General features: G+C 34.7%; 1 protein-coding gene across 3 annotated transcripts in view; it reads right to left on the bottom strand.

Annotated features, from left to right (window-relative positions):
- The window catches only part of SLF1 (SMC5-SMC6 complex localization factor 1), a 71,324-nt gene that overhangs the window by 23,211 nt on the left and 34,207 nt on the right, over nt 1–13,906 (bottom strand). For all 3 annotated transcript variants that reach the window (XM_002923629.4, XM_034656506.1, XM_034656505.1), the window contains 3 exons: nt 9,986–10,117; nt 8,773–8,938; nt 1,491–1,638 (listed from right to left, as the gene is read on the bottom strand). In XM_002923629.4, the coding sequence (XP_002923675.1) occupies nt 1,491–1,638; nt 8,773–8,938; nt 9,986–10,117 (446 nt within the window). The remainder of the gene's footprint in view (nt 1–1,490; nt 1,639–8,772; nt 8,939–9,985; nt 10,118–13,906) is intronic.

Here is a 13,906-nt window from a genome sequence, read left to right as displayed (position 1 = left end):
ACATTCATTTTAGGAAGTTAGGATATGAGACAAAGACAGAAATAAAAAGACTCATAGTTTCCTAAATTGACTTTAAAGTTCAGGAATGTACCTCAGGTCTTTTGGAAGCCTTCCTCACTTAGAAGACCAAGAGAGTTCAGAAGAACATTTCATAAAATGAGTTCTGTTATCACATTGCTTAAATAATATTCTTCTCCCCCCCATTTATTTTAGAGGAAATTTTAAAATTAGAATAGATGACTGGTGGGAGAAGAAAAAGTGAGAAAATTGTGTATATAAACTACTTATTTTTGCTTCATCTGTGCTTATGTGCTACATCACCAGACTCAATAGGAAATAAATAGTAGCAGCTTTTTATAATAAGGAAAATTACACAGCAACAGGTACATGGGGCAAATGTTTTAAAGAGTGATATAACCCAAATTAATCCAAGTGGCTTTATAACATAAATATTCTGAGTCAATTTCATTGTCTTTTGTTAAGCATTTATCCAGGAAGAGAGCTGAGAACTATTCATAAGGCACATATGGGGTAGAGTCCCACATTGGGCTCCCTGCTCCTTTCACAAAAGGTAATGCTTTCTACTCAACTTGAATGATTACCAAGTATTAAAGGGACCGGGGCGCCTGGGTGGCACAGCAGTTAAGCATCTGCCTTCGGCTCAGGGCGTGATCCCGGCATTATGGGATCGAGCCCCACATGAGGCTCCTCTGCTATGAGCCTGCTTCTTCCTCTCCCACTCCCCTTGCTTGTGTTCCCTCTCTCGCTGGCTGTCTCTATCTCTGTCGAATAAATAAATAAAATCTTAAAAAAAAAAAAGAAAAAGTATTAAAGGGACTAAAAATAGTTCTTACCATGTAAGATTCTAGAACATCATATATAAAAAAGCCAATCTATTTCTTCAATGAAAAGAGTATAAACAGATTTAGTCTAGTTAATAAAAATAAATAAAAAATAAATTTGTCTAGTTAAATGTTTACTTGTATAGGGTAGTTTACTTATAATTTTTAGTTATATGATTAAGGAAAACAATAGTTATGTACATATATAATAATTTATTTTTAGGTACTATTTTCTATAACATTCAATTATTATGAAATCAACAAATAATATTTTGAATAATAAATGATGTATATGGGGGTGAAGGCTCATGTAACATTTAGAAGAAAATAAGAATACAAATTACATATATGAGTTCAACTATATAAAAATACTTAGAAATTCCAAGAAAGAAAAAGATGAAAAAGTGTTTGTGTGAGAGCATTCATTAGGAGTAATTTTTACCTTCTTTATACTGTTTCTGTTATGTGTGTGTGTGTGTTCATACACATATCTACATGTATGTGTATCTATGTATATATACTTACACAGGTGAGTGTATATGGAAGTATTTTTTAAAAACTTCATATAAATGTTTATTAAAGATTACAGACTGCCTAAAGGAAAATCACACAATTGGTCTATGAAAAACATAATACAGATACACTTACCATCACACGAAAGGGAAACATAACTTCCTAAGTCATCAGACATGTGTTGCATAACATTTTTACCCCTCTTAAGACCAAGGAAGATCCAATAATCTATTGTTGCTCCAAGAATTCCAGTCAGTAAGTAAGCTAGTTCATGTTTGAAGACCTAACGTTAAGATGGGAAAATATTAGTAAAGTGTATTAAAATATTTATCAGTGTTTATTTTGAATACTTGTTGAGGCAAACTTTAGTTTTTTAAAACTACAGGGCATGCTCATACTAAAAGGTACTCCTGAGAACCCTAACAAGCTACCTCCCTCTCTCCATTCTCTGCTTTTCCTCCTTTCTCTTCTCCTTCCTCCCTCTATCCATATCTACTTCTTTATATCCACATGACAAAAACATTTAATAAAACCTCTGGGACTTAATATATGAATTGCTTATAATAAACTTTTAAAAAACATTATTCAATAGTGTTAAATGCTTTAGTATGGCAGTAATTCTGTTACATTGATGAGGAAGTATCTGGCTTCTATGGATTTCTGTTAACAGGAATATAGGATTATAAAAAAAGACAGACCTAGCCATCCCTAGTGTTTATACATAAAATTAATCTTTACATTTATCCAAATGGCATATGCCAGAGAAAGACTTAAAACACAATGAATAAAAAGTTTAGCAGATAAGATTGTCCTTTTTGTTGTAAATGAAGAAACAGATTGGATCAAATTCTAATTATTAAATTGTATCAAATGCCATTACCTAACTTAGAGATGTATAAAGATCAATTTTTAAAGAATGAATACTGTTCTCTATCATCACTTCTACAATCAACATTAAATTCGTATAAAAATATAGCAAGCATACAAATTTTTAATTATGGTAAGTGTGCTTTACCCTAATATGGAAAATATCTTTCTAACCCATAACTATGAAGGTGGAGAGGTACAAAAATATTTCTTAAACACCTCTGATAAAGACATTAAAACTAGTTGACATTTTCTACAAAGACATTAAGACTAGTTGAAATTCCTTTATTTTGTTATTTGTTCTTTAGACATGTTGGATGTATGAAAAAAATCACCAAATTAACAACTGGGTAGAAAACATGTGAAAAGGTTTTAATAAATAAATATTATAGTATCCAAATAGATTTTGAGTGCTATGTTCTGCAACCATACTATGCCTAATATGGGATTAGGGACAGAGAAATCTCTAACCATCAGTGACTATTGGATTTATTTCTCCTGCCCTCAACAGACAAGGTTCTTACGGTATATATAATATTTCATGAGGGCATCATCATTCCTTATTATAAGAAGCTCTTAGCTAAGTGAATTCAAAACTGAAGTTCTAGTTCTGGTTTGTTGTCCAAACAAGGGTAAATGGTCAAGCAGCACATATGTCAGCCCTGCTGAAAAAGTTTTCAGCGAGGAAAAACGCAGTCAGGATGCTTAGGTAGGTGTGCAAGTTCCCCCACTGCTCTATCACACTGTGTGGCAATACACTGCCTTAAGGCTGGGCTGGACATTAGAACTTGAGAGAGAGACTATGAAGAAATGGGCCTGAAGGGATTTTAAGCTGCATGATTAGGAAGCAACGCCTTTCCTCTAATATCATCAAAGGATACGATATAGAACCTTGACCACAGCCTGATCCTGCCAGGTCAGGATTTCTGAAAGGGTATCAGCAGCACCCTCTCTCCTACCCTGATTGCAGAGCTGGGTTTAAGTCTTCCAGTGGCACCTTTATGACTTGGGAAGCAGCAGCAGGACTGGCTCTATCAGCTGGCTGGGAAGTACCAACGCCTTCCCTAGTACCCTGGTAGGGTCCAAGCCATAAACTAACCAGAACTCACTCCCTTAAGCACTGAGTGTTAGCTACTCTTCAAAGCAGTTTGCAGGAAGCCAATTCTTATTTTGTAAAGCCAACATGGAGACAATCAATCACTCCGAGCAAGTTTTATTTCTTATGGTTCAACTTATCAAGAGAACAGGATATATAAATATCCTGTTTATAAATATTTATAAATATATAAAACAGGAAAGTGAAAAGCTATATTTAAGCTAAAAATTGATCCTATCAAGATATACATCATAGAATGCTCCTTGCAGCAACATGTATATCTGAATATCAGCGATGACACTACTCAGGAAGGACGCAAGAAACTGGTAAATTTTGATTTCTCAAGATATTCCCCATCCCAAGAGCAAAGTAAATCAGGATCACTTCAGATCCCTGGTCCCAAGGCTCTGGAGAGGGAAAAGGAGCTTAGCCCACAGAGATAAGTCTCATATAAACCACAACTGAACACTTCATGAATTCAAAAAAACCTAAGAAAATCAACCAGTTTGGACCTTTCCCTTTCCTTACACAAGTATATGTATACACACCTGATAGACAATATTGATACTAATTTGTGGTATTATTCAATTTACCTTGATATTACTGTTAATTAAACACAGATGGGCAGCCCTTGCAATACTCACAAGGAATGACTATAGTTTCCTTACCATGATAAGAAAGATACTGTCAAAATTATTCTTTTTTTTTTTTTTTTAAGATTTTATTTATTTATTTGACAGAGACAGAGACAGCCAGCGAGAGCGGGAACACAAGCAGGGGGAGTGGGAGAGGAAGAAGCAGGCTCACAGCGGAGGAGCCTGATGTGGGGCTCGATCCCACAACGCCAGGATCACGCCCTGAGCCGAAGGCAGACGCTCAACCGCTGTGCCACCCAGGCGCCCCTGTCAAAATTATTCTTATGTGTATGACATTGCCCAAACTTCCTACTACCATGTATTCATAATAGTAAATTTTTATTTAAAAAAACACTTTCAAATTAGGTTCTTGGATCCCTTTATAATATATTCTTATTTATGCCACTCACTATAACCACAGGGCAAAGACATTGCGCTATGGATTGTACTCACTGCAACTTTAACAGTGTATAAAGAATGCTACCCTTTCTAGCATAGTGGCTGTATATATACACACACATACATGATTTAGAAGTAGATTAGTGAGAAAATGGCAAATAAACCATCAAGGGAGAAAAGCTTTCCTGGAATACTGTAAAGTTTGCTCAAGCTCAAAGAACAGAAAACTCTGAGAATTAACAAAGAAATGAAAGACATGATGTGCATATGACACATATTTACGTTAGAACACCTTTCTAATGTGTTAAAGTCTATTATCAGACATTCTGTCAATACAGTTCTCTAGTATCTGCCAGTACAAGTAACCTCCATTTAATAAATTTGGTAATCTTCCAAAAATTGACTAGTGTATAATGTAGAACTGCAATCTGGAACTTCTGACTCCCGGGTTACGGCTTTAAGCAATATCCCCGGCAAGAGATGACACAAGACTCTGCTAGTACCTCTGTCAGAAAGATGCAAACATAATACACATAATGTGCCTCTTCCTGTTTAAAGCACTGGCGTCTGAAACAAGAGCAAGTATGCTGCAATGGAGACTTGGCCTCTAAGCAAGGCTTTACCCTAACAAGCCGTGACACCTTGCATAAGTTACTTAAACTCTTTAGCCTCAATTTCCCTATCTTTAAATACAAAGTAGCTTCCACTTCTACCTACAATTGTAGGGTTATCATTAAATAGCATTTAAGGACATCACAAAGAAAAACAGGACTAACCACCAAGCTTAGCAAAATTTGTACCTCCTTCATAACCTTGACATAGCTCACCTCTGCTCTTTGCCAAGGAAAGCCCAAAGCTTTCTCAGATTAATGACAATGAAATTCACTGCCTTTGTGTCACTCTGTAACATTTGCTGATTGACATTATGACAAAACAATATTAGCATAAACTGAGGACTTCTGTTTAACTAATGACTTAAATTGAATGCTTCAACTCAGCAAATCAAGAAACAAATGCTTTACAGTACAGAAAATGATGTCTGTGAACATGCATGGAATTCTTGAAATTGGAAACTGCCAAAAAGATTTAATTAGGTACCAGAATGAATTCTAGCAGATAAGGTACACACACACAAACAGGTTTTATGAATTTACACAATTCAAATGTTAAATAAAATACTGATTTGCTAAGTTTAAAGCTAGTTCTAATATTACAACTGATGCTACAATTTATTGTAGATTGCTTTACAAAATGTTTAATTTATGTATAAATTTGAACAGAAACCTTCAAATTAATCATGGATAAATCTATTATTTACATCAGTATTTCCTGAGTAAATTCTTATCTTTGATGGTCCTTTGGTGATTTAGTATAATTGTGAAAATGTCAGTTTTATCATTGCCTTCAGTTACAAATGAGCAGTTTTATTTATTTAATCAAATGGATAAAAAAGAAATGCTCCATAATTAGAAAATTTTTCTATCCCCAATGATTCCATGGTCTAAAAAGTACATAAAAAGCAGACATTAATTAATAAGAATGTTATCAGTTTTACCTTAGAAGTATTACACAAGTATTAAACTCAACTGGCAATGAAGTATAGATAGCTCTATTTATGTTGAGTATTTTCAATTTACATGTGTATAATCATATTTCTTTTTAAACAAGACACATGTACAAGATAATGGCTACTCACTTGGTTATTGCCACATAATACAACTACTTTATCACAAACATGTTATACCCAGAAATAATTCTCCCTTTTTTAATGGAAATTAAAGAAAAATTAGGGCCCTCAAAAGAATTTTCTTTTTGTAAGCCTCAGGCACTCCCTAAGGAGAATTTTTAAAAACCAATAAGGGAACTGTTTCTGATAATGGAGGCTTAAGTAATTCAAATAAATGACCTTATAAAAGAAAACTGAAAATGTTGAATACAGTATGTAAATACAATATGTAAAACATCTTCCAGAAAGATAACACGTTATGTAAAACATAACTTCTGGAAAGTTATAAAGAATTGCTAAGCCAAGACAAAGAGCCAAATGAAGCCCTCAAAACTAGCTGACTTAGCCATCAGGACACTTGCTGACCCCAAAGAAAGACCTGAGAGACAGAAGTGTGGTTTCTGGAGCCTAGAAGAAAAGGAGTATAAAAGCCAAAGCCCAAGGCCTAATACACAAGAGAAAAAAACCATGTATTTACAGCCCTGTACCTCACTTGGGACTAGCTAGGAACCCTCAAACCTGGCAACAGAAGTTCTCTCTGGAGAAAGATATTCGGTGCATTTGCCATGTTACCGTTTCTACAAATAATTTTTCAAATGCAATTTATGGCACACAGTAAATGATCACTAGAGCTTGTAAGAGAATATAAAAAACACAAGAGAAGGAAATAGCAGAAACAACAGTTAGAAACAGACTCACAAAGACTTCAAATATGAAACACTCATACATAAACTATGAATTAACTACCACTGCCACGTTAAAAGACCATAGCTAGTGCCTGACAAAAGAAAATCTTGAAAATTTTGGAGGAAACTAGAAACCATAAAAACATGTTATAGTAATTAGGAAGTTAAAAAGTCTAAAACTGGATAGGCGCCTGGGTGGCTCAGGCGTTAAGCGCCTGACTTCAGCTCAGGTCATGATCCCAGAGTCCTGGGATCGAGTCCCACATCAGGCTCCCTGCTCGGTGGGAAGCCTGCTTCTCCCTCTCCCACTCCCCCAGCTTGTGTTCCCTCTCTCGCTGTGTCTCCCTCTGTCAAATAAATAAAAATCTTAAAAAAAAAAAAAAGTTTAAAACTGGAAAAAATGCAACAGTCATGTTTAACAACATAATAGACATAGATGAAAAGAGACTAGTGAACTAAAAATTACATGAAAAGACACTACCCAGAATGCTCCAAGTACAGAAAAAAAACTGAAAATCTAGATGAGAGGGAAAAAGCATAGATGAAAAGCAGAAGGTGTAACATGGGTTTAACTGGAACTAAAAAACAGTCGAGCAGAGAAAACAGATCAGAAGAAATATGAGAAGATAAACTATGTAAGAATTTCCTTGAGAAAGAATACTTATGCCCACCTGACACCAGAATTCTCCACCCAAACCACTACGTATCACTACGTACAAAGTACATAGTTTAAAAAAAAAAAAGGGATAAATTCACAAAATAGATTCCAAAAAGTCTGACTAAAGCAATTATTAAACTTGACATGAAAGATGATAGAGAGTAGGGTGCCTAGGTGGCTCAGTCGGTTGAGCATCCAACTCTTGATTTTGGCTAAGGTCATGATCTCAGGGTCTTAGGATCAGGCCCTTTGGTGGGATCCCTGCTCAGTGAAGTGTCTGTTTCTCTCCCTCTCTCTTTCCCTCTGCCCCTCCCCCTACTTGTGATAGCTCTCCCTTTCCCTCTCTCTCAAATAATCTTTTTTAAAAAAAAAAAAAAAATGATAGAGAGCAATGCAAGACAGAGAAAACGCACTGTATAATCATATATGGAGTCAAAAGGAAAGTTCAGTTAATTTCAGAAGGCAGAAATCGTTATAGGGCTCATTTATTAATTATAATTTACTATTAGAAGTTAACAAAAAAAGCACAGGCAAACAAAATCCACTAATCATAACAAAAATACATCCATTTAGAAGTTTTAAAACATCTTAACTATTTCTTGAAATCAAAGGAAAATACATAAATGACAATAAAAAACATTGAAAAAACATTAACAGCACACAAGATTTAGGTATCAAAACCTGTACATAAATCTCAATTTGTACTCAAATGCAATTTATTTTGAGTATATTTATTAGAAATAAAGCAGAAAATAAAGTCCCAAAGGCAATTATTTTGAAGAGGAGAAAGTTGACTAATAGTAATTATGCACCCTAAACATGGCGCAGTATGTTGCTATGCACTTTACATATTTCAGTGCATTTAATTTTCCCAACTACCCTTCAGGTAGGTAATACACTAAAATCACTGCATGTTAAATTCCTAATGACAAGCAAGATCTACTTATGAAGAAATAACTGCTAACCACCACAAAGACTGTTTTAAAAACAAGTCAAACTTTTTATTTATACACACAAAAAATAGTATGGACTCAATTTTTGAAATCATAGGTTCCTTATGAATTGAAATGTGCAAAAGTAAAAAAAATCTAGAATGATAAGTGAATACATATTTCTTAGCACTAATGATCAAATAACTGTCCCTAGCTACTATATCCAAATGTGTGATGATGAAGCAGCCAGTCTCTAAGGATCTTTTACCATAAAACTAAAACTATATAGAAAACAATGATACATTTGGGTAGATTTTAGTTTTATTCAAATTGTTCAAAGAATAAAGACAAAAGAGGCATAACTCAAAGATGTACTTTTCCATAGGTCATTATTTGTTTGTAAATCAATTCTACTTACATCATTAGACTTGCACTTTTCCTTGTGAGAATATATAGTCCACTCCAAAAGCATATTTACTGGTTTGGTCAAAAGCCCAGAGGCCTCATTTCCTGACCAAAAGATTTCAAGAAGAATTGCCTTTCCTGTTATTTTCAGACTCTGAGAATCTGACCAGTCATACAACCTAATGAAAATATGGATCAAAGTATATCTTTATGCCAACTTGATCACTATAGTTATTAAGTATAATATCTCTTGCCATAATTCAAAAAGATCTAGTGGTTTCTAAATATAGAAAGGGCATAATATAGAAACATTACAACGTATAGTTATAATAAAGAAAAAATATAAAAAAGGCCACAATTCAATATAATGACCAACAAATACACACACAGAGTAATCTAACTGCATGTTTTAGAGCATACACAAAACTTATCATGGATATTACAGATTCAACGTTAAAAAACGTAGTAGGGGGAAAAAATCCCAAAAAAACCTAATGGAACATTTACTTAAGTGTTCAATTACTTAAGAATTATAAAAAACATAAACCCTGAATAATATAACAAAATCTTACCTATCCAAAAATCTAAGCTCGTGAAAAACAAAACTGTAAACCTAAGACACATAAAGAACATAAAAAGCTTTATTGACAGTGAAGAACTATGTCTGCAACTGTGTTTTAAAAATAAATCTAAACTAGAGGCACTTGGGTGGCTCAGTCGGTTGAGCATCTGCCTTTGGCTCAGGTCATGATCCCAGGGTCCTGGGATCCAGCCCCATGGCAGGCTCCCTGCTCAGTGGGAACCTGCTTCTCCCTCACCCTCTCTCTGTGCCGCTCCCCCGCATGTGCTCTCTTGCCGTCTCACCATCAAATAAATAAATAAATACTTTTTTTTTTTTAAAGATTTTATTTATTTATTCGACAGAGATAGAGACAGCCAGCGAGAGAGGGAACACAAGCAGGGGGAGTGGGAGAGGAAGAAGCAGGCTCATAGCAGAGGAGCCTGATGTGGGGCTCGATCCCATAACGCCGGGATCACGCCCTGAGCCGAAGGCAGACGCTTAACCGCTGTGCCACCCAGGCGCCCCATAAACATAATCTTTTTAAAAAAATACACAAATTTAAACTAGAAAATAAGGTGACTCTTCAGAAGTATGTACATAAATTAGAAACATGTACATAAAACAATGAAAATATAGAAAAATTTTTCTTCGTGATTAAACTTACTTTTGGGTCAGATGTCGCACTTCACTTTCCACTAAATTAAAGAAAAATTTGAGCAGGGTCAGGTGCAGCACCTTAGTGCCAATAATATTTTTTGAAATTTGATGGCAAAAACTTTCATTGTAAAGGCAAGACCTGAAAAACATGAACCCAATAATTTGTGACATACAAACAATTCAATGAATATTCTGTGAACGAAGTATTTCTTTCACAGTATTATTAGAATTCTAATGAAATTTCCTTCAACAAAATATAAAGCTAATCAATAAAATTTTATCAATATATTTTCTTCATTTAAAAAGAAAACCATATCAAATATCTCATGACATTGAATTTTTAGTAATACAGATCTAATGTCTCTATTTTTCAAAGACTGTAATGTTTAATAGCTTAATAGTACTCTCTCTTTGTATTCTTTATTTCACCGACAAAGAACAAAAAATTATGTATTACATTAAATGCTTTCAATTCAGAAGACCGGCTATACTCTCAATTCATAGATACTCTCTATAGTCTATAGTCGTCTTCTTACTCGAGATTTTTTGTTATTATTTTTTAGTAAAATGAAGGTCATTAAGGACTTTTTTTTTTTTTTAAGAGAGAGAGAGAGTGTCAGAATAGTGGGGTGAGGGCAGAGGGAGAGGGAGATAGAATCCCAAGCAGGCTCCACACCCAGCATGAGCATGGAACCTGATGTGGGGCTCAATCTCACGACAGAGATCATAACCAGAGCCTAAATCAAGAGTTGGATGCTTAATCGAATGAGCTACCCAGGCACCCCCATTTAGGGCTATTTTCTAAGAGTTTAAAAAATTTAATATTTGTTTTCTTTCCATCTGCTATAGCAGTTCTGTCCAAGAGAACTTTCGGTGACAATGGATATTTTCTATTGAACATGTGAAATGTGGATTGTCAAACGAGGACTGAATTTTTAATTTTTTAATCTTAAATTTAAACATTGTCAAATGTGGCTACTGGCTACTGGGTTGGACAGCAAAACTGTATATTATTTTTTTAAAGAGAACATACAATTACTCAGAAGTCTAGGACTAGGAAAGAAATTCTAGGTAACAATACGTTTTATAATAATCTTCCAACTTTAACTGCCAGAGATGGATACCACAGTACCTTTCATTTTTTAAAAAAAGCATACAACAGGGCGCCTGGGTGGTTCAGTTGGTTAAGCATCTGCCTTCAGCTCGGGTCATGATCTCGGGGTCCTGGGAGTGAGCCCCATGTGGGGCTCCCCACTCAGCAGGGAGTCTGATTCTCCCTCTCCCTCTGCACCCCCCAACTTGTGTGCTCTCTCTCCCAAATAAATAAAATCTTTAAAAAACAACGCCTATATTATGGAATATTTTAAATATGTTTAAAAGTAGACTAATATTATCCAGTTCATCTATGTGCTTACCACTTCCCTAGACATATTACTCCCAATGAACCCAATTATTTTGGCATGAAATCTGGTATTACTATATATTAAAAAGTCTACTTTTAATTCCACCTCCTGTTGCATCAATTCATTCAAATACTTATTAAGCATTTATTATGTTCCAGGTATTGTATTAAGCACTGAGAATAAAGATCCTTAAAACTGAACATCCAAGTGAAGAGATGGAAAAACATTTATCATGCAAATGGAAAGGAAAAGAAAGCTGGGGTAGCAATACTTCTATCAGACAAAAGAGACTTTAAAACAAAGATTATAACAAGAGAAAAGGACATTTCATAACCATAAAGAACATAATCCAAGAAAAAGATTTAATAATTACAAGTATTTACACACCCAACATACATCAAGCAACTATTAAACAGACATAAAGCAAGAAATTGAGAATAATACAATAACAGTAGGGGACTTTAATACCCCACTTATACCACTGGATAGATCAGACACAAATTCAACAAGGAAATAGTGTCACTGAATGACACATTGGACCAGATGGATCTAACAGATACATTCAGAACACTCCATCCAAAAACAGGGAAATACACCTTCTTCTCAAATGTACATAGACATTCTGTAGAACAAATCACAAAACAAGCCTCAACAAATTGAGAAAGATTTAAATCGAATCATGCATCTTTTCCAACCACACGGTATGAATCTAGAAATCAACCACAAAAAGAAATCTGGAAACAACAAAAATACATGGAGGTTAAATAACATGCTACTAAACAATGAATGGGTCAACCAAAAAATTGAAGAGGAAAGAAAAAAATACATGGAGACAAATGAAAATGAAATTACAATGGTCCAAAATCTTTGGGATACAGCAAAAGCTGTTCTAAGAGGGAAGATTATAGCAATATAGGCCTATCTCAAGAAGAAAGAAAGATCTCAAATTAACAGCTTAACTTTACACCTAAGGAGCTAGAAAAGGAACAACAAACAAAGCCTAAAGCCAGCAAAAGGAAGGAAATAATATAGATTAGAGCAGAAATAAATGAAATAGAGACTAAAAAACCAATAGAACAGATCAATGAAACCAGGAGCTGGTTCTTTAAAAAGATGAATAAAATTGAAAAACCTTTAGCTTGATTCATTTAAGAGAGAGAAAGAGGACTCAATTTCAGAAATGAAGGAGGGGAGAAATATCAATTTATGCCACAGAAATACAAAGGATTATAAGAGAGTATGTAAAATTATATGCTGACAAATTGATGACCTAAAAGAAATGGATAAATTCCTAAAACATATAACCTCGTAAATCTGAATCAGGAAGAAATAGAAAACCTGAACAAAATGACTACTAGCAATGAAATTAAATCAGTATTCAAAAATCTCCCAACAAACAAGTCCAGGACCAGATGACTTCCCAGGTGAATTCTACCAAACATTTAAAGAGGATTTAAAACTTACTCTTCTCAAACTATTCCAGAAAACAGAAGAGGAAGGAAAGCTTCCAAATTCATTCTGTGGCCAGCATTACCTTGATACCAAAACTGGATTAAGACATCATACATAAATAGAGTGCCCCAGGGGTTCAGCCAGTTAAACATCTGCCTTCGGCTCAGGTCATGATCTCAGGGCCCTGGGACAGAGCCCTGTGACTGGTTCCCTGCTCAGCAGGGAGTCTGTTTCTCCTTCTCCCTCTGCTGCCTCCTCCTTGTTCATGCTCTGTCTCTCAAATAAATAAATAAGAACTTAAAAAAAAAGGCATCAAACAAAAAAGAAAACTACAGGCCGATAAGTGATGAACATAGATGCAAAAATTCTCAACAAAATATTAGCAAACTAAATCCAACAGTACATTAAAAAAACAATTCACCACCATCAAGTGGGATTTATCCCCAGGATGCAAGAATGGTTCAATATTCACAAATCAATCAACATGACACATCACATCAACAAGAGAAAGGTTAAAAACCATATGATCATTTCAACAGATGCAGAAAAAGCATTTCACAAATTAAAATATCCATTCATGAAAAAAACCCTCAACAAAGTAGGTTTAGAGGGAACATAACTCAACATAATAAAGGCCATTTATGAAAAGCCCACAGCTAACATCATCTTTAAGGGTGAAAAACTGAGAGCTTTACCTCTATGATCAAGAACAAGACAAGGATGCCCACTCTCACCACTTTTATTGAACACAGTCCTAGTCACAGAAATCAGACAAGAAAAAGAACTAAAAGGCATTGAAATTGGTAAGGAAGAAGTAAAACTTTCCCTATTTACAGATGACATGATACTATATATAGAAAACCCTAAAGATTCCACCAAAAAACTACTAGAAGTGGTAAATTAGTTCAGTCAAGTTGTAGGACACAAATTCAATATACAAAGATGTGTTGTATTTCTGTACAATAATGAATTAGCAGAAAATTTGAGAACAATTCCATTTAGGAATGTACCAAAAAGAATAAAATGCGTACAAATAAACTTAACCAAGGAAGTGAAAGACCTGTACTTCGAAA

The sequence above is a fragment of the Ailuropoda melanoleuca genome, chromosome 3, assembly GCF_002007445.2.
Source record: "Ailuropoda melanoleuca isolate Jingjing chromosome 3, ASM200744v2, whole genome shotgun sequence".
NCBI lineage: Eukaryota > Metazoa > Chordata > Mammalia > Carnivora > Ursidae > Ailuropoda > Ailuropoda melanoleuca.
The sequence above is the reverse complement of the archived record's forward strand: the minus strand, read 5'-3'. Positions and strand labels throughout refer to the sequence as shown.